Source organism: Prionailurus viverrinus, chromosome D4, assembly GCF_022837055.1.
Source record: "Prionailurus viverrinus isolate Anna chromosome D4, UM_Priviv_1.0, whole genome shotgun sequence".
Classification (NCBI taxonomy): domain Eukaryota; kingdom Metazoa; phylum Chordata; class Mammalia; order Carnivora; family Felidae; genus Prionailurus; species Prionailurus viverrinus.
In genome coordinates, this window is record NC_062573.1 from 3,563,190 (window position 1) to 3,586,000 (window position 22,811).

General features: G+C 39.9%; 2 protein-coding genes across 2 annotated transcripts in view; one reads left to right on the forward strand and one right to left on the reverse strand.

Moving 5' to 3' along the window:
* The first annotated feature begins 207 nt into the window (after nucleotides 1-207).
* The window catches only part of PPP6C (protein phosphatase 6 catalytic subunit), a 34,847-nt gene continuing 12,243 nt past the window's right edge, over nucleotides 208-22,811 (forward strand). The window contains exons 1-2 of the mRNA XM_047830993.1: nucleotides 208-353; nucleotides 19,842-19,937. Coding sequence (XP_047686949.1) covers nucleotides 279-353; nucleotides 19,842-19,937 — 171 coding nt within the window. The 5' untranslated portion in view covers nucleotides 208-278. The remainder of the gene's footprint in view (nucleotides 354-19,841; nucleotides 19,938-22,811) is intronic.
* Nucleotides 12,029-12,382, reverse strand: LOC125150724 (mitochondrial import inner membrane translocase subunit TIM14-like). Its single transcript, XM_047830994.1, has one exon. It carries the CDS (start codon nucleotides 12,380-12,382, stop codon nucleotides 12,029-12,031), a length of 354 nt encoding a protein of 117 aa, XP_047686950.1.

Below are 22,811 nucleotides of genomic sequence, written 5' to 3' on the forward strand. Positions count from 1 at the left end.
CCCCAGGCTGCAGACAACTACGGGTCCCAGTAGGTTTCACGGGCTGAACTGGGGTTCGCCTCTAGGAACCTGCAGCCTGGGTTCAGCTGAAGAGAGCGTATGCCGTGCGGAGGTAGCGGGGAGAATCGGGTCAAGCTTTACGCCGCTGCGCAGACGCCTCACACGGGCCGGACGTGACGTAGGAACAGTTCCGGCTTCGGCCTCCGCCGCTGCCGCCGCCGCCGCTACTACTGCCGCCGCCGCTGCCGCCGTCGCCGTCGGGGCTTGTTATTTCTAAAATGGCGCCCCTAGACTTGGACAAGTATGTGGAGATAGCGCGGCTGTGCAAGTACCTCCCGGAGAACGACCTGAAGGTGAGTCCAGCCGGGGCGGGAGCGCTGCTTGCGGGCTCGCCCCTTCCGGCAGTGGGGCTCCCGCCGGCCCGCCCTTCCTCTCTCCGCGGGACCCCCGCCGGCATCCCGTCCGGTCCCGTTCCGGTGGAGGGCCTATTGCGGGGCGAAGCGACCGGGTCAGACCAGGCGTCACGCGGAGAGCGGGAGGGAGCCCAAGTCCCCCAAATGCTGTCCTAGTTTCCTTGGAGGGGATCCCGAGGGATGTCGCGGCCTCTGCCCCAGGGTTGCCCCTCTTGGCCTTCGGACTACCCCAGGGCTCGGAGCCCTGACAGCTTTGCTTGGAGGACTCCTCTCTCCCCGACCCCGGTCTCCCGGAGGCCGACCGAGTCCCAGCGGACAGTGCCCTCGGGATGGGGTCGTCCCTCAGAAGTGGTGACAAGAGCGTGGGGTGGCCGGCGTCTGACAGGAGATGCCACCGGCTCCCGGAACGCGACCCCAGTGTGTTCAGGTCTCGGCGGAATGAGAAGACGGTGGGCCAGGGCGGTCGGGTAGCGATGTCAGAGAACGCCAGGTCTTCCCTCTTTCCATACCCCGCGTCCCAATTGCTTGGTAGGAGCGTTGCTTTCCTTCTACTAATTCAGATATGAACCCGTTTTCCAGTAGGTTGTTGAGCTGATTTCAGTGTGTAAAGTAGTAGGCCTTCCATGCAAATACTTTTCTGTTCCTTAAGTTGTTTCCTCATAATCCCTTCTTAACTCAAGATTTCATTTTCTTGGTTTCCAAAAGGAGACGAGTCGTTCCTTGCTACTGCTTAGTCCGAGTAACGACAGTGCATGTATGTGTGGGTAAAGAATGGATGTAAGAGAAGAGGAATTCAGCTTGGGCTATACTGCTTTTCTGACAAGTGTTCCCATGCGCTTGTTAAAACCGGTGCTTAGATGTCTGACAGTGGTTAGCGGTGAGTCCTAGTCCCCGTTTTACGTGTTCAGTTAACTTTGATTTGCTGTGTAGTAAGTGGGTAAACTGTTGATGGTTTTGAGTCCTTTTTTTTTTTTTCTTTCATCTGTGGATTTAAAGCAATTTATCTTCGTAAATTCTTTCTCTTAAGGAAGATATTACTGGTTTGTTTTTTTTTTGGTTTTTTTTTTTTTTTTGTCTTTTGCTCTGTTGATACAGGAAGTTGATATTTAACATCAGTCAACAAGTATGCAAAATGTTTAAGGTCACATCAGCTCTGGTGGATGTAAGTTAAGTGTACTTGTTGATTATATGTGCTGTATGATGGGGGAGCCATTCGTGTGCATTTTCCCCTTTTTAATAGGATAATTTGATTAAAACGAGGACAAAGCCGGTACTAGAAATGTAGCTTTTATTTATGTTCATCTGAGTCTTTCAGACATGAGTTTTGTAGCTTCCTTCTGTTATATGCTTTTTTAAGGAAGTGAGGATACAACCAACATTGGGACCTAATTAGTGGAAAACTAACCAGATGTCTTGTGGTAGCGTTGTTAATTCCATAGATGAAGTTGATTTTTTCATACCAGTGATTTGATGTGGACTTTTTTGTTCTTTAGCGCATATAAAGCTGTTTTAAGCTTTGTGTTTATAATTAATAAAACGTTGCTTATTACAATATGTCTTGATATTAATTTGAGATTGGTTGTTGAAATTATTTGAAAGATGATCAGTTGGATTTTCTTTAGGTAAACTTTTAGTTTGATAAACATTGGATTTCCTTCCCATCTTAAGGAAATATAGATATCAAACCATTTCACTTCTCTTTGCAACACTATTGGACTGTGCTTAGTATGTATCTGTTTCTTAATAAACAATTTTTTTTTTTAAACCTACTGGGCAACTACTGGGAAGAGAGAATTCTGAATTTTTCTCTGTAAGTGGAGGCTTTTCTTCTTTGTCTTGGAAATGGTTTGATCAGATTAATGTACTTGTGCTGTTCCTGTCTGGAGTATTTTTAAAGAAATTTAATTTTGTTTCTATTTCTTGGCATGAATTCGAAACTAAAATTAGACAAGCCAAGAAAGTATTTCAGGAGTACCTTTTCTGAGGCTTTAGAGCCAAAATAAAAGATTGTGTCAGAGGAAAAAAACAAACCATTGGGGCTACTTAATGGTTTGTTCTGGTAGAAAAGACAGCAATTCACCTGTATTTTCAAATTGATTAGAAGTTGGAGGCACTAAATAAAATAATAAATGCATAGGATGTTTTAGATCTAATCACGATTTCTCTATATCTGAATTGGAAGTGGTCAGATCACTAGTACTGGATTGAATGTACAAAGTTGTTTTGTAAGAATAAAGATGAAATATGTGAAAGTGAGTGGGCCAAAACATAACCTTTCTTAAAAAAGAGCTCATGTGGTTCTCATCTACAATAAAGATTTCAGAGAGGATCATAGGAGATGCAGATTCCATATCTGGCCAAGTGGAAGAACGAATGATAGAGGCAGGTTTACTGAATACTGAAGAATTTTGGGGAGTAGGGATTCTATAGTTTGTAGATTGATCTTTTGAACACTTCTTAAAGATGACATGCAAGTAAAGAAATTGCACAAGGAACTGTGCAATTCCATAATAACCACTTTTGTGAATTAATAGTTAATGTAATCTTTTTGGAACTCATTTTTGTGTTTAGTTTGAGCCATCTCTGAGTTTTTCATATAAGGCTCCTGGGTCTGCAAAGTTGTATCTTTATTTGAAATGCTTCCATAAAGCTTCCAAAAATTATGCCTGGATTTTTTCTGAGATTTTGCACCTCCTCATTTCAAACTCTGATTTTATAGATTCTCATCATAAACAGTATGCACCCCATTAGTTTAGTCACTCACCTTAGTGCTTGTGTTATTGATCATTCGGTTTACCTGAGTGGTTTTTCATTGTATCTTTTTCAAGTAAGGAAAATCAAACCCAATGCGGCAGATAGGAATATATTATGGCTTTGTGTAGGGCTAGAAGAGTGTCTTCAAGACCCTCTCTGATAATATCTGCCATTTTGTTTATCTTTTTGGCCACAGAATCAGTCTTCTATGGCTTATGAAAATAGTCTACAACAGTGCTGTCTGGTAGAAATAAAATGGTCAGAAACATGAGCCTCGAAAGGTCAAATTTTAAAAAAATTGAAGGGAATAGTTGAAATTAATCTTTTTTTTTTTAAGTTTATTTATTTATTTTGAGAGAGTGAGCAGGGGAGGGGCAGAGAGGGAGAGAAAGAATCCCAAGCAGGCTCTGCACTGCCAGTGCAGAGCCCATCGCAGGGCTCGATTGACAAACTGTAAGATCATGACCTGAGCCAAAATCAAGAGTTGGATGCTCAACCGACTCCCCAGATACCCCCCCTTTTTTTTTTATCTTAGTAATATTTTATTTACTAGCCACCCAGGTACCCCTCCTTTTTTTAATCTTAGTAATATTTTATTTAACCCAATTGCAACATGTAATCAGTATAGAATTATTAATTTAATATTTTATCCTTTTTGGGGTACTGTTTATGAAATATGTATATTTTACGTTTATGACACATTGACATTTGGACTAATGGCATGTAGCTGTAGATGTCCTATGGAACAGTGCATGTCTCTAATGACTCCCTAGTCCCTTTTCTAGAATTTCAGAGCTAAGAGTAAATCAGAGTTCTTCTAGTTCTGTACCCTTCTTACTTTACTGAGGGGTACTGAGCTCCACAGAGTTTATGATCTGCCTAAGGATGTACACCTAATCAACGAACTAGGTTGGAAAGCCTCCCTATTCAGAGCTCTTTCTGATGCAGTTAATAGCTTTTTTAGGATGACAAATAGTATGCTTTTCTAGGTACATCTTCCACTTTTCTTTCCTTTTTACTTCCCATTCTAAGCACATTGGACTGTTCTCTTCTGACAACATGCTCTGTACTTTCCTCCTCCTTTGCTTCTGCTCAGTCTGGTTCTATCACCTACTTTTTAAATACTTATATAACACAAATATTAAATCATTTAATACTGTATGAGTTATGTATAATATTTGCTCCATTTTGTAGCAGGTAATTGAAGCACAGACAGGTTAAGTAACTTTCCAAAGTTACAAAGCTGGGAAGTAGGTGGAGGAGCTAGGATTCAAACCTAGGCAGTCTGGGCCCAGGGTTCACGTCTATAACTATCACTTGTATTTCCTCTGTACAGTACCCCCCTTGCCCCTTTTGGGCTCTAGCTCAGATGCCACTTTCTCTATGCAGAGCTCCTGGATTCTACAGTCAGAATTATTAGCAATGATTAGAATGTACATCGCTGCTTACAGTTTTCAGGGTACCTTCATGTTTATTCTATCATTTACACAGTTGTGTAAGGCAGAACAAATATCAGAGCCAAGACTTGATGAGGTTTAAGTGGGTTTTGCTATAGTGACTCAGCGGAGTATATACCTGAATTTATTTGCTCTTAAAAATTCCCGTTTTTGGGGGCGCCTGGGTGGCTTAGTTGGTTAAACATCTGACTTCAGCTCAGGTCATGATCTCGCAGTTCGTGGGTTCAAGCCCTGTTTTGGTCTCTGTGCCTAGAGACTGCTTCAGATTCTGTCTCCTTCTCTCTGTCTTCCCCTCCCCCGCTTGCACGCTGTATGTGTGTCTCTCTCAAGAATAAATTACCATAAAATTTTTTTAGAAATCCCGTTTGTTTGTTTTTTCCTGCACTGACCTTTGCCACATAGCACCTTATTGTTCCACTTTACCACTCTGTCTTCTGTGGTAGCAGATATGTCAGTCTCTACTAGACTGCAAAGCTTCTATTTTTTCTTCTTCTTCTTCTTCTTCTTCTTCTTCTTCTTCTTTTTTTTTTTTTTAAATTAGAGAAAGCGCAAACAGGGGAGAAGGGCAGAGGGAGAGAGAATCTTAAGCAGACTCCACACTCAGCGTGGGGCCTGATGTGGATCTTGATCCCATGACCCTGGGATCGTGACCTGAGCTGAAATCAAGAGTTGAACACTCAACTGACTGAGCCATCCAGGTACCCCTAGACTACAAGTTTCTTGAGGGCCAGGATCATGTATGTTTATTTTTGTATTCTCCATAGTCTTAGAGAACACTGCGTTGTATGTGATAGACAGGTAGTTAAGGTTCATTGAATTTAGTTGTATACTGGTTTTTGGGGGCGCCTGGGTGGCTCAGTTGGTTAAGCATCCAGCTCTTGATTTCGGCTCAGGTCATGATCTCGTAGTTTGTGAGTTCAAGCCCCGCATCAGGCTCTGTGCTGAGAGCATGGAGCCTGCTTAGGATTCTCTCTCTCCTTCTCTCTCTGCCCTTCCCCTGCTTGTGCGCGTGTTCTTTCTTTCAAAATAAATAGACTTAAAAATAAAGTAAAGTATAGGGGCACCTGGGTGGCTCAGTCGGTTAAGCGTCTGACTTCAGCTCAGGTCACGATCTCGTGGTCCATGAGTTTGAGCCCTGCGTCGGGCAGAGCCTGGAGCCTGCTTCCGATTCTGTGTCTCCCTCTCTCTCTGCCCCTCCCCCGTTCATGCTCTGTCTCTCTCTGTCTCAAAAATAAATAAAAACAGTAAAAATAAATAAATAAATAAATAAATAAATAAATAAATAAATACATAAATACATAAATAAATAAAAAGAAAAGAAATAGTCTGGCAGCATTTGTAGACCATGGTTTGGAATGGGACAAAAATGTCACAGAAGCAGTAGGCCGAATGACAGGAGATTTTGACGTAAGACAGTGACAAGTGATTGTGGTGTTTAAAAGGAGATGGGAGCGCCTGGTTGTCTCAGTCAGAAGAGTATGCGACTCTGACCTGTGGATAGTAAATTCAAGCCCATGTTGGGTTTAGAGATTACTAAAACAAAATAAACTTAAAAAAAAAAAACAACTAAATAAAAGGAGATGAAGAAGGTATAGTACGACCTGTTGACAGGTTAGGTCTAGGTTACGAGAAAGAGAGGAGTTCAACGTAACCTCAGTTTCTGGCATAGATTACTCAGTAAATACTGAAACTAGATTAAGGAATGTAAGGGAGTTTGGTTTGGGCCATACTGAGTTTGAGATGCTGCCAAGTCAAGACATCAAGGTAGAGATGGCCAGAAGACTGTTAGATACACAGGCTGGTTAGGTAACAAATATTTATTGATTGTCAAATGTGTTTTCAGACACTAATAGTTGTAATAGTTTTAACTCAAGAGAAAAGTCTAAACCAGTGGTTCTGAACTGGGGGTGATTTTGCCCCTGAGAAGATATGTGGCAGTGTCTGGAGACGTTTTTGATAGTCACAGCTAGGGAGTTACTGTGGGCATCTAGGGGGTATAGAGGCTAGAGATGGTGCTAAATATCTTATAATGCACAGGACAGCAGCCCCTCACAACAAAGAATTATCCGTAGTGCCATGGCTAAGAAATTTTGGTTTAGGTTGAAGATACAGATACTCCCTTCTGCATTGTAAAGGTGTGAATGTTCTTGTCATTTTGGATTCCAGCTCCTCATTCCCAGTGGTTTGTAGAAGTTCTATACAAAGGCTATATAAAAAATAATTTTAGATAGATTTTTGTTTCTTAAGCCAAGAGATTTTATAAATACCAGTATGTTAAAGGAAATAGTATGCTTTAGCTAACAAGAGCAGCTAAACATAGAATTATAAAATTTAAAGCCCAGTGTTTTAAATTTGAGGGGCAAGAGGGAACAGGAAGATAGGAGCAGAGAACAGAATGGAACCTGGACTATCTTGAGGGAAAGGTAGAGAAGGGAAATAGGTTCATCTAAGAAGGGGGCTATGAGCCCCTACTTGTCCAAGGATTGGGAATTCATTGGGCACTGTGGGGAGAGATGGGTGTAGTTTGCCCTAAGATTGGGGAAGATTGAGAATCCTGCCTCAGTGACTGTTTTGGAGCAATAAGAGAAACCACACTGCATACAAACTGAGCAGTAGAACAGAGCTGTAAAGGGCTTTGGAAGAAAGGGTCGTGTGTCTTCCCCATGGCAAGGGTACACTCCTTGAGGCCACTGTGTGTGTAATTGGCTGACTCACGTAGAGTTTGTACTGAGATTTCATAGACTTCTTACTTTGTATGTGTTTGGTTTGAACTTGTAAGCTACTGCTGAACTGGAGAGATGAGAGGAAATAGCTTTGACTTAGAGATTCAGCTCTTTAAGTCCTCATTTGGAACCACAGAAGTGTCAGTGACAAGAGGCAGCTGTTATTTTACTCCAGGTAGTGTGCCTGGCCTTGGGTTGAAGATGCTGCCTAAGTAGTTTACATGTGTTCCCTAGACACTCACCAGCTTTTAAGATTGGCAAGGTTTCACAGTAATGTTCTTGAGTTTATGGTCTACTGTCACTTTCAGATGAGCCCTGAGGGGTATGGGCCGGTCACTACGTGTGGCTTGCAGTTAAGGGGGCATTATGGGGTAAGAGAGCCAGACATATGTGGGTGCAAATTCTGGCACATTCAACATGGGAATCATGGAGTCCCTCAGGAATCTGTGCTGTCATTAGTTTCAAAATGTTAATGATATCTTACCTTGTTCCCAAAAGGATATAGAATGGCTTATGAAGGTACATTCAATATAGCAAGGTAAATTACATTTAGAATAAGTAAGAAAAATGAGACAAAGAATGTAAAGATAGGAAACCAAGATGGAACCAGTGGTAAAAGTAAGAATTGTATACAAAATAAAAGCTGTGATGACTAGATTACTTCTTTGAGATGAAGTCCTAAGTTTTCTAGGAGTCTACTGAAAGATAGAAACTGATCAGTTAAAAAATTCACCGAAGATTTGTCTTTGTCTCGAAGGTGACAAACACAATCTTCTCAGGGAAATCACACCTATCCCTGATAGAGGGAGCAAAGAGACATTCCTCCATTGGGTTCTCCTTGAAGGTAACTGTTTAATAATAGCATCCTATGCACCTCGTTTATAGTCTACACAGTGACCAGCTCTGTTTCCTAGAATGTCCCTTACCACAGCTGTATGGCATGATGTTAGAGTATAAATTTAGGAGGTATGCCTGGGTGGCTCAGTTGGTTAAGCATCCGACTCTTGATCTCAGCTCATGTCTCCATCTCAGGGTCATGAGTTCAGGCCCTGCATTTTGGGATCCACATCAGGTGTGGAGCCTACTAAAAAAATAATAAATAAATAAAATATATATGTATATCTATATCTATCTATATAGAGAGAGTGTTGTAATTTGGGAAAAAGCAATTGGGAAGGGAGGGTAGTATAATGCAGGATGAGGACAGGCCTCCCTGAAGGACAAATTGGCTTAATTCAGGATGGAGTTTGTAGTAGGTTTGTAGGTTTGTTTGGGTAACATTTTAGTAACTGATCTTCAAAGGGATGTACACAGTGGAGCCTCCAAATTTACAAGTAACTAACAGTTTCGTGAGAGTGGGCAAGTAGCCTGATCAACCTGGTAGGAAATAGAGAACTTTTCCAGAGATGCGTTATGGAGAGAAGAATGTGAGGTAGCCTGGCAGCTTGTGTCAGAGGATGTATTGGGGGAAACGTTGAAACTCCTGGTATGGGTTCCGACCTTCACAGATGGAAGTTTGACCTTTTCTTAAAAGGTGTAAAATCCAGAAGGGAGTGTGAATGAGGCAAATGCCTGAAAAGATGCAGGCCTCATGGGCAACAGACAGAAAACTCTGCCCAGTCTTATACAGATCAGCAAAGTACTTCTATAAATACATTGGTGAAATTCCCTTTGAGAAGGTTTGGTGAGTGTACCTGAAAAAATAGTACAAATATTAATTAGACAAGGCATTATATCTAAATAAAGTGGGTAAGGTCCCAAGATAGGTACTTTACGCCCCCCCCCCCCCCCAAGATAGGTACTTTAAAACATCACTGTAGGGGTGCCTGGTGGCTCAGTCAGTTAAGTGTCTGACTTCAGCTCAGGTCATGATCTCACAGTTTATGAGTTCTAGCCCCATACTGGACTCTGTGCAGAGCCTGGAGCTTGCTTTGGATTCTGTCTGCCTCTCTTTCTGCCCCTCCCCTGCTCACGCTCTGTCTGTCTGTCTCTCTCAAAAATAAACATTAAAAAAAATTAAAAATCATTATATTCTCTTATTTAAAAAATTGTATAATATCAGAAAAAACATTTCAGAAATGTTTGAAATTGGAAGAGCAGCCATCTCTACAAGGAGTGATTTTAAGTGGTTTTCATCAAGATGGTTATTATTATTATTATTATTATTATTATTAATATTTACTTTTGAGAGAGAGAGAGTGCATGCATACACATTGGGAAGGGGCACAGAAAGAGGGAGAGGGAGAATCCCAAGCACGCTCCACATTGTCAGCACGGAGCCTGACGCGGGCTTGATCTCACAAACTGTGAGATCATGACCTGAGCCAAAATCAAGAGTCAGATGCTCACGTGACAGAGCCACTCAGGTACCCCTAATTATTATTATTATTTTTTTACAGTAACAGGTTATGTATATACATACAGACGTATATATATATAAATAATAGACTTATTGAGGAGTAATTTATATCATAAAATTAAATTTAATTTATTTGTAAAAGTTTTTTAATTTTTTAAATATTTTATTTTTAAGATTATTTCTTTATAAAGATGTTATTAAAATTTTTTTTTAATGTTTATTTATTTTAGAAGGAGAGACAGAGTGTGAGTGGGGGAGGGGCAGACAGAGCCAGAGGCACAGAATCTGAAGCAGGCTCCAAGCTGTCAGCACAGAGCCTGCTCAGAGCCCGACATGGGGCTCGAACTCATGAACCGTGAGATCATGAGATCATGACCTGAGCTGAAGTAGGATGATTAACTCACTGAGCCACCTAGGTGTCCCTATAAAGGTATTTTTATGTAATATCTACATCCATCATGGGGTTTGAACCCACAACCCTGAGTCGCATGTTCTTGCTGACTGAGCTAGCAAGGTGCCCTTGTTTATTTAAGTTTTTAATTTTAAAAATCTTTTAAAAATATATATTATTAATTTTTTATGTTTATATATTTATTTTGAGAGGGGTGGGGAGGGGCAGAGAGAGAGGGAGAGAGAATCCCAAGCAGGGTCCATGCTGTCAGTGCAGAGCTTGATGTGGGACTTGATCTCATGAACTGTGAGATCATGACCTGAGCTGACACCAAGAGTTAGGTGCTTAACCTACTGAACCACCCAGGCACCCCTCCTTCTGGGTCATGTGTTATATAATTCATTGTACACTTATTATGTAGTAGATCGAGGATATAACTGTGTATGTATGTGTATAAAACTCTGCAGAGCACTTTGCATGCACTGTCTCATTTAATACTTAGAATATCCCCAGGTAGGTGTCTCTGTTTTGTGGATGAAGAAACTGAGACACAGAAATCAAGTAACTTGCTCAGGGATACACAGCTAAGTAATGGACAGTAAGCTAAGTAATCTGTAAGAGATAGAGCTGATTGTTTGGCCTCTGGTCTTTTTTTATTTCAAAGGCTATGCTCTTAACCTCTGAACTATGCCATGGCATTAATTGGTGTGCCCCTTTTCTGTCTTAGAGGAGAACATAATCTGGGATTAGTACTTGTTGATTAGGAATAAAGGAGTATTGCCTCTCAGCCCTACGCTGTTTCTCCAAAATTTGACCTTGCAGCGGCATTGAACATAGTTGATCACTCACTCCTCTTTTTCTTTCTTCTTCTTCTTCTTTTTTTTTTTTTGTCCCCGCCCTTTGATCACTCCTCTTTTGAGTCCATTTGTTTACTGGACTTCCAGGATACCACATTGTCATGGTTGCCTTTCTGTCTCACCAAGCTCTTTTGCTTGTTCCTTCTTTTTTGCCCAAGTTTTAAATATTGGTATATCTGAAGGATCATTTATTGATCTTATCCTTTTCTCTGCTTGTAGCTACCACTTTAGTTTATCTTCTAGTCTCATGTATGTATGTATGTATGTATGTATGTATGTATGTACGTATGTACGTATATCCTGACAATCTCTAAATTGGTCTCTCTGACCCATAGCCTTTTCCTTGAACTCAAAACTCATTTGATCACTTGTTTACAGCACATCTGAGGCACTTGGAAATCTGATAGGCACCTCAGACTTAATATGTCAAAATCAGATTCTTCTAGCCAAATAGTGGAAACAACCCAAATGTCTAGCGACTGGTGAATGGATAAGCAAAATGTGGTAAATACATACAATGGAATATTATTTATTTATAAAAAAGAACAAAATAATAACAAAGGTTACAATATGGATGGACCCGAAAAGCATTATATTAAGCGTAAGAAGCCAAAAGGCCACAAAAGGCACAAAAGGCCACATGGACAGGAGCACCTGGGTGGCTCAGTTGGTTGAGTGTCCAACTTCTGCTCAGGTCATGATCTCATGGTTTGTGAGTTTGAGCCCCTCATCAGGCTGTCTGCTGTCAGTGCAGAGCCCACTTCAGATCCTCTGTCCCTCTCTGCCCTCCCCAGCTTGTGCTCTTGCACTCTCTCTCAGAAATAAATAAACATTAAAAAAAAAAAAAAAGTCCAGATGTCCAGAATGGACAAATCCATGGAAACAGAAAGTAGATTGATTAGTAATTGCCTAGTGCGGTGGTGTGGAGTTGTGGGGAGTGACTACCAATGGGTACATAGTTTTTTAGGGGTGATGAACATTTTTTTTTTAGTTTGTAGCTTGAGGCATTTTATTCTAAAAAGCTGGCACTTGTATACATAAACTATCAAGAACTTAAAATTCATCACGTTTACTTCATTTTTTAGCTCGACCTTCTAGTAAATCTTTAGCTTCATTGATTTTGGCTGCTATATAAGGAGATCCTTCCTTGTCTGGGTGATTTAAAAGCATAATTTGTTGACGAGCATCTCTTATTTTTCCTTTATTGGCAGTAGGGCTTACGCCTAGTATTAATGCTGCTGCTTGTTTTGTTATTTTGGATTCAAACCCACCTCTGTAATAGCCATCACTGAAGGCAGAATTTGGTAGACTTTGAAAAACTTGTTGTACTTGAGGTTCCATATTGTGTTTCATGGCTTGCAAAACATAACGGCCTGCAAATCCTGCAGCAGCAACAGTCAGTCCAGCTGCTGCCGCTGCACTGGCCATGGCTTTGGCTTGGTTCCCCCACCTCCACCGAGAGCGTGGTCCTTCCCAGCCCAGAGTTTGCAACCAACCAGTTCCCACACAGTGATGAGGCCACCACCAGCAGGCACCAAAAATGTTCTAAAATTAATTACAATGATGGTTTCCCAACACTGAGTATACTAAAAAACAACTGAATTTTGGAGGTATTTTTTGGTATGTGAATTATATCTCAATGAAGTTGTTGAAAATCGAATTCTTCATTCCCCGTCCCTCAAACTAAACTCAAATCAAAACAGTCTGCTCATGAAAGAAATCATTGATAAATTAGACTTCATTAAAATTAAAAACTTTTACTTTGTAAAAGACATTGTCAAGAGAATGAGAAGATAAGCCACAGACTGGGAGAAAAATATTTGCAAAACACTCATCTGATACCAGACTTTCATCCAAAATATGCAAATCAGGGGTGCCTGGGTGGCTCAGTCAGTTGAGCGTCCGACTTAGGTGCAGGTCATGATCTCACAGTTTGTGGGTTTGAGCCCCATGTCGGGCTTTGTGCTGACAGTTTGGAACCTGGAACCTGCTTCAGATTTTGTGTCTCCCTCTCTCTCTGTCCCTCCCCTGCTCACTCTGTCTCTCAAAAATGAATAAATTTTAAAAAAAGTTTTTAAAAAAATATGCAAATCAAAGAACTCTTAAAATTCAATAATAAGAAAACTGCTCCATTAAAAAATGGGCCAAAGACAGGAGCAGACACCTCACCAAAGAAGATATATAAATGACACATAAGCATATGAAAAGGTGCTCCTCATCATGCATCATTAGGGAAATACAAATTGAAACAACAGTGGAATACCACCACAAGACTATTAGAATGACCAGAATCCAGAACATTGACAACACCAAATGTTAGCAGAGTTGTGGAGCAGCAGGAACTCTCATTCATGCTTAATGGGAATGCAAAATAGTATAGCCACTTTGGAAGATTGTTTGGCAGTTTCTTACCAAACTCTTACCATACGATCTAGCAGTCATGTTCCTTGCTATTTGCCCAAATTAATTGAAAACTTATGTTCACCCAAAAACCTATATATGGATGTTTATGGAAGTGTTATTTATAACTGCTAAAATTTGGAAGCAACCAACATGTCTTTATTAGGTGAATGGATAAATAAGTAGGTACACCAAGATAATGGAATATCATTATTATTTTTAAATTATTTTTAATTTGATTTATTTATTTTGAGAGAGATTGAGAGAGAACGCAGAGGGGCGGAGAGATAGGGTGAGAGAGAATCGCAAGCAGGCTCCACACTGTCAGCACATAGCCCAATGCAGGGCTCAAACTCAAGAACTGTGAGATCATGACCTGAGCTGAAGTCAGGAGTCAGTTGCTTAACCTCATGAGCCACCCAGGTGCCCCAACAATGGAATATTATTTAGCACTAAAAAGAAATGAGGTATCAGGCCATTAAAAGACATGAAGGAAGGGTGCCTGGATGGTTCAGTTAGGCGTCCGACTTTGGCTCAGGTCATGATCTCAGGTTTCATGAGTTTGAGCCCCTCATCAGGCTCTCTGCTGTGAGCACAGAGCCCGCTTCGGATGCTCTGTCTCCCCCTCTCTCTACCCGTCCTCCGTGCGTGCATGCTCTCTCTCTTTCTCAAAAATAAATAAGCATTAAAAAAAATGAAGGAATCTTAAATGCATATCATTAAATGAAATAAGCAAATCTGAAGACTAAGGTATGATTCAAGCTGTATGACATTGTGGAAAAGGCAAAACTGGTGACAATAAAAAAGATCAGTGGTTTCCAGGGTTTGGGGGAAGGGAAAGATGAATTGATGAAGCACAGAGGATTTTTAGGGCAGTGAAACTATTCTGTATTATATTGCCATTCTGTATACATGTCATTATACATTTGTCAAAACCCATAGAATGTATAACACCAAGAGTGAACCCTAATGTAAACTGTGGACTCTGTATAATAATGATGTATCAATGTAGGTTCATTAGTAACACGTACCACTCTGATATGGGATGTTGGTAGTAGAAGAAACTGTATGTGTTTGTGAGCAGAAGATATATGGGAATTCTCTATATCTTCTGTTCAATTTTACTATGAACCTAAAATTGCTCTAAAAATTAAATCTATTTAATTTTTTTTTTCAACGTTTATTTATTTTTGGGACAGAGAGAGACAGAGCATGAACGGGGGAGGGGCAGAGAGAGAGGGAGACACAGAATTGGAAACAGACTCCAGGCTCTGAGCCATCAGCCCAGAGCCTGACGCGGGGCTCAAACTCACGGACCGCGAGATCGTGACCTGGCTGAAGTCGGACGCTTAACCGACTGCGCCACCCAGGCGCCCCTTAAATCTATTTAAAAGAAAAAAAAGTGGGGCACCTCAGTGGCCCAGTTACTTAAGAGTGTGACTCTGGATTTCAGCTCAGGTCATGATCTCAGGGTTTGTGAGATCGAACCCCTAATTGGACTGCATCCTGACAGCGTGGAGCCTGATTGGGATTCTCTCTCTCCCAAAGAATCTACAATAAGAAAATCTTTACTTGGAGTCTTAACCATATTGATAAGACTATTAACATCCTTGTAGTTACTTAAGCCAAAAACATTGAGTCATGCTTGATTCCTTTCTTTCAACACTCTCTATCTAGTTGTTCTCAAACCTAGTGGATACTACATTCAGAAAACATCTGGAATCCATTCACTTGTGATCATTTCCTATTTTCATGATGTTAGTCCAAGCCAGTATTAACTTTTACCTAGATTATTGTAGAAGCATCCTAACTGGTGTCCCTGTTTCTGCCTTTGCCTCTTCCCTACTCCCATGTTCCTCATAGACCATTTTTAACATAGCAGACATAAGATCCTATCACTCTTCTGCTTAGGACCTCCTACTGGCTTCCTATTAAAAGCCCAGGTCCTTACATTCACCCCAAAGGACCTAAAAGTGTTCTGTGGTGCACTTCTGTTTTTCTCCTCATTCAGTCCACTAACTACACCAGCCTTGATGTTTCTGAAACACCGAGCATCCTTTTACCTCTGAGCATTTTTTACTTACTGTTCTCTCTGGCTTCAGTGCTGTTTCCCCCATAAACTTACCTTTCTTAGATTTTTGCTCAGAAGTTGCTTATCAGTAAGGCTTCTGTGCTCACCCCATTTAAAATATCGGTACCTGCTACCCACCTCTGCCATTTTTATCCCTATTACAGGGCTTCATTTTTTTCCTTCCCTCTTATTAGTATCTGAAAAAGTAATATGTATATATTTTTTACTTGTTTATTTTCTATACCTCTCCTCATTAGAGTATAAGCCCCTGAGATCAGGGCTTTTATTCTGTTTGGTCATTACTATTTATTTACTTTGTTTCTAGAATAATAACTGGTAATCATATTAGACTCTCAGTAAATATTTGTTATGTTGAACAGCTGAATATTCAAGATAGTACAGTGAAAAGAGGTAGGTAACCAGGATCCCAGATCTGTTGGAAAAATTAAGTAACATTGTGACCTGAATGCTTGTGGGTCTCAGTCTTATCATCTGGGTCCAGTGAGAGATTTGACATAGGAGGGTTTGTTTTTTTTTTAAATGTTTATGTATTTTTGAGGGGGGTGTGTGTGTGAAGGTGCACATGCAAATGGGGGATGGGCAGAAAATGCAAAGCTCAGAGCCCAGCCTGGGGCTTGAACTTAAAAACCATGACATTATGACCTGAATGGAAGTCGGCCACTTAACCTGCTAAACCACCCAGGCGCCCCTAATGTTTATTTATTTTTAAGAGAGAGAGAGACAAAGAGCATGCGAGTGGGAGAGAGGGCCACAGAGTATTTGAAGCAGGCTCTGAGTTGAGAGCAGAGACCCTGGTGCCAGGTGGAACTCACAAACAGTAATATCACGACCTGAGCCACCCAGGCCCCCCTGACATAGGTGGTCTTTGGTGCTGGGATATAATAGAAAATGTATATTGGTCTCTGCCCCCAGTTCCTATCATAGAAACCCTTATAATGTCTTGGGTGATAGGAATGTCTTGTTCTAATGAGGTAACCCTGGGTGGGCTTCTATATGGCTCCTGGATATAGGCTGGTCACCGGGAAGGCCAAACCGTGATTAGAAGTTTAGCATTTTCGGGGCGCCTGGGTGGCGCAGTCGGTTAAGTGTCCGACTTCAGCCAGGTCAGGATCTCGCGGTCCGTGAGTTCGAGCCCCACGTCAGGCTCTGGGCTGATGGCTCAGAGCCTAGAGCCTGTTTCCGATTCTGTGTCTCCCTCTCTCTCTGCCCCTCCCCCGTTCATGCTCTGTCTCTCTCTGTCCCAAAAATAAATAAACGTTGAAAAAAAAAATTAAAAAAAAAAAAAAGTTTAGCATTTTCAGTCCTGCCCCCCATTCTTTTCAGAGAGAGAAGGGCTGAAAATGGAGTTAATAATGGATCATGTCTACATGATGAAGTCTCCGTAAAATCCCCGAAGTATGGGGGAACATTCCATCTGATGTTCATTCATTCTCTTTGTCATATTCTTTAATAAACTGATAAATGTAAGTAAATGTTTTCCTGAGTCTGTGAGCTGCTCTAGCAAATTAATTAAACCCAAGGAGGAGATCTTTGTAACCTCCATAACCTTTGATCTGCAGCCAGTTGGTCAGAAACATAGGTGATAACCTGAACTTGTGATTGATGTCTGTAGTATGTGTCTGTGGTGGGGAAGAGGTGGCACAGTCTTGTGGGACTGAGCCCTTGTGGGTTCTGGATGGGTAGTGGCAGAATTGAGTTAAATTGTAGGACAACCAGCTGGTGTCACAGAGAATTTCTTGTTGTGGGGGGAAAAAACCTCTGCACATTTGGTGACCAGAGTGTGAATGTTCTATGTGACTAGTAAAGGAAACACACAGGAAAGAAGCACACACTAGGGAAGACTGAGTTTTTCCCTACATAGGAAAGAAAAAGCTGGATTTTTTTTCCTTTACAAATGTAAGCCAGAATTGTGTAACTTAAAGAACCTTGAGAGACCATCTTTTATTGTAAAGGTAAGGCTCTGAGTTCAGAAACATTGTTTTACTCACTGGTGTCTATTCCTATTATGAATAGTGGATGGATTATTGGCAGGAGTAAAGATCAGTGAAGCATCTGAAGATTGTGGGAAATTCAACCCAAGAGGGAGCTAGCTACGCGGACACCCAAGGCCAGAAGGACTCTAGGCCAAACGAAAGATCTTGCCTTTGAGGTGGTATTTGAAGATCATGAACTTACCCTAGGAATAATAACAAGCCATTTTATTTTGAAATTTTCTGAGCAGCTATATTTCCCCTCATTTTCTTTCAAGGGGCCTCCCCTGCCCTCTCATTGTGAGTTCTTTCCTATGCTTGGCTCTGTATACAGTAGCTATAGCTGTTAAAGTGTGTCTCTCATATGTTTAAGTAAGTTGTTGCGTTTAGATTTTTTAATGTTTAAAATAATTTCATTATGTCTGCATAGTTTTTTGTTTTTTGTTTTTTGTTTTTTGTTTTTTTTTTTAAGAGTAAGCTGTACACCCAACCTGGGGCTTGAACTCATGACCCTGAGATCAAGGGTCTCATGCTCTACTGACTGAGCCAGTGAGGTGCCTCCCCTTTTAATTAATTAATTAATTAAGTAAGTAAAATTTTTAAAATACTTTTTTAGGGGCACCTGGGTGACTCAGTCATTAAGTGGCCGACTTCAGCTCAGGTCATGATCTCGCGGTCCGTGAGTTCGAGCCCCACGTCAGACTCTGTGCTGACAGCTCAGAGCCTGGAGCCTGCTTCAGATTCTGTGTCTCCCTCTCTCTGACCCTCCCCTGTTCATGCTCTGTCTCTCCCTGTCTCAAAAATAAATAAAACATTAAAAAAAATAATAAAATACTTTTTTAATGCTTGTGTAGTTTAATTTCTCCTTTCTTGGCAGACCTATCATAAAACCCAGTAGGGCCTCTGACTGTAGTATAAACTGGTCTTGGAAGGTAGGTTCTCCTCCAGTTCTCCATGGAGAGCAAGATGATACACTTCCTTCTCCATAGCACTGTTGGGAGAATCATTTTCCTTCTACAAAATCTTTTGGTATGTTTTCAGAGGACAAATAGTTTTTCATTAAGTTTTTTTTTTTTTTTTTATGTTTATTTTGAGAGAGAGAGAGCAAGTGGGGAGAGGGGCAGGAGAGAGAGAATCCCAAGCAGACTCTGCTGCCAGCACACAGCCTGATGCAGGGCTGGAACTCATGAAGCCTTAGATCATGACCTGAGCCGAAATCAAGAGTTGGGCCCTTACCCAACTGAGCCATCCAAGTGCCCCTACAGTTCTTTTTAAAAAGTAGGGTGACTCCTCAATTTTAGGTTTACATTTTGTAATTAATTAAATTTTTATTTTTATTTTGAAATAACTGGATTTATTTGTAGTTGAAAGAAATAATACTGAGAGATCCTATGTACCCTTTACTCAGTTTTCCCTAGGAGTAAGGTCTTGTAGAACTGTGGTAGCAGTACCACAACCAGGATATTGACATTGACACAACCCATGATCTTGTTCAGATTTCACCAGTTTTTATTGTACTCATTTGTGTTGTGTGTGTGTGTGTGTGTGTGTATGTATTCAGTTCTATGCAATCTTAATACATCTGTAGTTTTATGTATCCAACCCCATATTCAAGACACAGACATTTCCATTACCAAAAGGATTCCTCATTTTGTCTTTTTGTAATCATACCTACTCCCCTCCTGTTCCTCCTAACTTCTGGACCCCTGGCAATCACTAAGCTGGTCTCCATTTCTATAAATTTGTTACTTCAAGAGTGTTGTATAAATGGAATCATACCTTATGTAACCTTTTGGGATAGGGTTTTTTTTTTTTTTCCTCACTCAACATAAATCTCTTGAGATTCATCCAGGTTGTTATGTGTCAGTGGTTTCTTTTATTATTGAATAGTATTCCATGGAATGAATATAGCAGTTAATTCAGTTATTCACTTGTTGAAGGACACTGATTTGTTTCCAGTTTTTGGCTGTTATGAATTAAGCTTCTGTGGACACTTGTGCACAGATTTTTATGTGGACATAAATTTTCATTGCTGAGTGCAGTTGCTAGGTCATATGGTAAGTGCATGGTTTGCAATTTACTTTAAAAATTAGTAGATAGAAATTAGTAGATAAAAAACTTTTCATGTTAAAATTATTTACTCTTATATTTATTTGTTTGGTGAAAAACATCATTTTACAGTTTCTTTAAAGATGTTTTCTTAAACCTATTGTCTGTGTAGCCAGGGAGTTTGTATTTTGGAATAGCCATTGTATCGTTTGCAGGCATTATGAGATGAAGGCAAAAAACAGAAATCATATCATAGAATCATTAAAGGGTAGTTTCCTTTCCTATGAAACAATATACATATTCTTGTCTTTTTTGCATTTGATCTTTAGTTTTAATATTGTAGTGAAAGGTTGCATTCTATTTTCTCTTTCTACAGCGGCTATGTGACTATGTTTGTGACCTCCTCTTAGAAGAGTCAAATGTCCAGCCAGTATCAACACCAGTAACAGTGTGTGGAGACATACACGGACAGGTAAAATTTCATGAGCAGATTTTTAGCTTTTGTACTGTCCATAGTCCATGTGTGTTTCCATTTGTGCTGTGAAAAAGCCACCAGAAGAACAACAAAAACAGCTGGTCATTTGGTAGATTGCCTCAGTCTGTGTGACACTAATGATTCCTGGTTACTAATACAGTGAGTAAAAGCAGTGATCAAATTATTCATGGAATTTGTTGAAATTATACTTGCAAAGTGGATAGAATGCAGCATTATTGCTCTGTGGAATGGGGAAGAGAAAAAATAAATGTGGACAGTTCACAGTGATTGTGATTAACAAGAGGTGCTTTGGTTTTAGGCACTAATTTTCTATTCTATTCATTTCTATTTATTCACTTTACTCATTCATGTCATATTTTAATGTATCATTTCCTTAGTGGGAATGAGATAGCAAAGGTTCAGAAAGATAAAATTGTTGGTGCGTGATTTCACAGCAAGTCACTGCTAGAATAGGAGGAGGAGGATTTGTCTCCTTTTCTCATCTGCTAGGTTTTTGTTTGTTTCTTAAGAGTTTCAAAGCAGTGGCAGGAGGAGTACACCTCATCTTTAGACTCTTACTGTCACCATATAGCCTAGCTGGAAACCCTCTGTGTTTTGTAGAGGTATTTGTATTTGTTTTTCTTTTTTTTTTTTTTGGTTTGGTTTTTGGTTTTAAACTGGGAGTGAAAGCTGAACAGAACACTCACTCAGTCTGCTGTATACATACAATGGAATTGTGGCTGTAAGACATATGATACAGTGACAGTTCTGTGGACTCAAATTTTCAATCCTATTTTTTTCATTTGAAAACTCAAATTTTGTCATTGGCAATAAATACTGTCAATTGTTTCCTTGAAGTGACTGGCTCACTTCCTTCACTGTTGCAAAGATGTTTGCCAAATACCCATAGTATGTCTTTCATTATCTCAAGTAAAAATAGTGTTCCGTAAAAAAAGAGGCTACTTTAGCTTGTGACAGGCCTATGCTGTCACTTTTTTTTTGAGAGGGGCCAGGGAGAGAGAGAGAGAGAACAAGAGCGCGAGTGAGCAAGTAGGGGAGGGGCAGAGAGAGGGAGAGAGAGAGAATCCCAAGCAAGCTCTGAGAGTACAGAGCCCAATGCAGGGCTTGAACCCACAAATTGTGAGATCATAACCTGAGATGAAATCAAGAGTTGGAGGTGACTGACTGAGCCACTTGGGTGCCCTGAGGCTATCAGCTTCTGATACTTAAAGACTTTTCTGGAAAATCATGCATACATACATACATACATACATACTTACTTTTCTGTTAGTGTGATATTAACAAATATGATTTTTGGTGATGTGTAATGAAATATCATTTCTGTTTTCCAAATTACCAGTGTGTTAGCTACTGAGAGTGTTAGACCAGTCTATCTTTGTTACTAACAGAGTAGGAAAAGACCACTTGTCAAGTTTTGATGTATTAAAAGAATATGTACCGTTATTTCTTAATGTTCTTAAAATACTCTTTTGTAAAATAAAAATATCCCAACAGGTTGAATGCAGAGTCAGGTTATGAAAATCTATTTAGCCAGACATTAAATTTGTTTTGTTTTTGAAAACATTGTTTATTTTTCATTAGAAATCTGTGTATGTTACTATTTAATGAGTTGTTACTGATTTAAAAAATTAAATATTAAAAAGTGATTAGTTTTAATTTCTAATATGGTTAATAGTTGATATAAGCAAAAAACTTTTTGGGGACCTCTGATTTTTAAGAATATGAATTATGAATGTTCCTGAAGCTAAGAAGTTTAAAAACTACTGAGCTAGCCAGCTGTTTCCTTGCCTCAAACAATAGAATAAAATCCACTTCAGGATTGCTTGTGTTTTAAAATGAGAACATTTATAGAGTTTCTGTGATGTGGAAAACATAATACACGTTAGAGATTATTTGTGAAATGATGAGGTGAGCTTCCAGTAATGTAGAACAAGCTTAGTTGTCTTCACATGTTCTCAGTAAATGTTTATTATGTTCATTAATTCTGGCAAAACTTCCATTCTGGGGCAGGAACTGTTGGGTCCCTAAAGCAGAATATTTGATCATCTTTTGAATGTATATAGGGTAAATGGGAACTTAAAAAGTTTTTATTTAAGAACATATAGCTATAAAAACTATAAGAACTATAAACATGAATAGGAGTTAAAGGACACTTCCACCATACCTTTAAAAAGCAACTGTTTCATAAAACTTTTAAATGTTCCCTTTCTGACTCTCTGTGTGTACATACTCAATTTTTACATAACAAAATTGTGTAGTTTATTATAGGTAAATTTTTGTGTTACATTCTTTTCCCTAATTGTTTTTTTATTTTGCTACATAGTTTCCATCATAACCATTAGTATTTAAAAGAAAAAATTTTTAACATTTATTTTTAAAAGAGAGTGAGTTGAGGGGCAGAGAGAGAGAGGAAGACAGAAAATCTGAAGCAGGCTCCATGCTGTCAGTGCAAAGCCTCACATGGGGCTTGAACTCATGAACCATGAGAGCCGAAGTTGGATGTTCAACTGACAAGCCACCCAGGCATTATAATCATTATTCATGATTGGTCCAGGCCTTTGAGTTGGTAGATCATACTTTGTTAAAATAGTGTCTTATGTTAGTCGTGAAGGTTGTTTCTTTTGTTGTTATAAATGATGTTGTAACACATTTTCTATATTTTCACACAGCATTTATTTCCTTCTTTCCTTCCTTCCTTCCTTCCTTCCTTCCTTCCTTCCTTCCTTCCTTCTTTTTGCCCTTAGGATATAGTCAAAGAAGTGGAAATATTAGGCCAGAGTAACACGTGTGTGCACACGCATACACACACATGCTCATATTATGTGTGTGTGTATATACTATGTAAATGAT

Bases quoted from the DNA above. Each gene is read 5' to 3' on its own strand.
- LOC125150724 (XM_047830994.1), bottom strand. From the start codon at position 12,382: ATGGCCAGTGCAGCGGCAGCAGCTGGACTGACTGTTGCTGCTGCAGGA.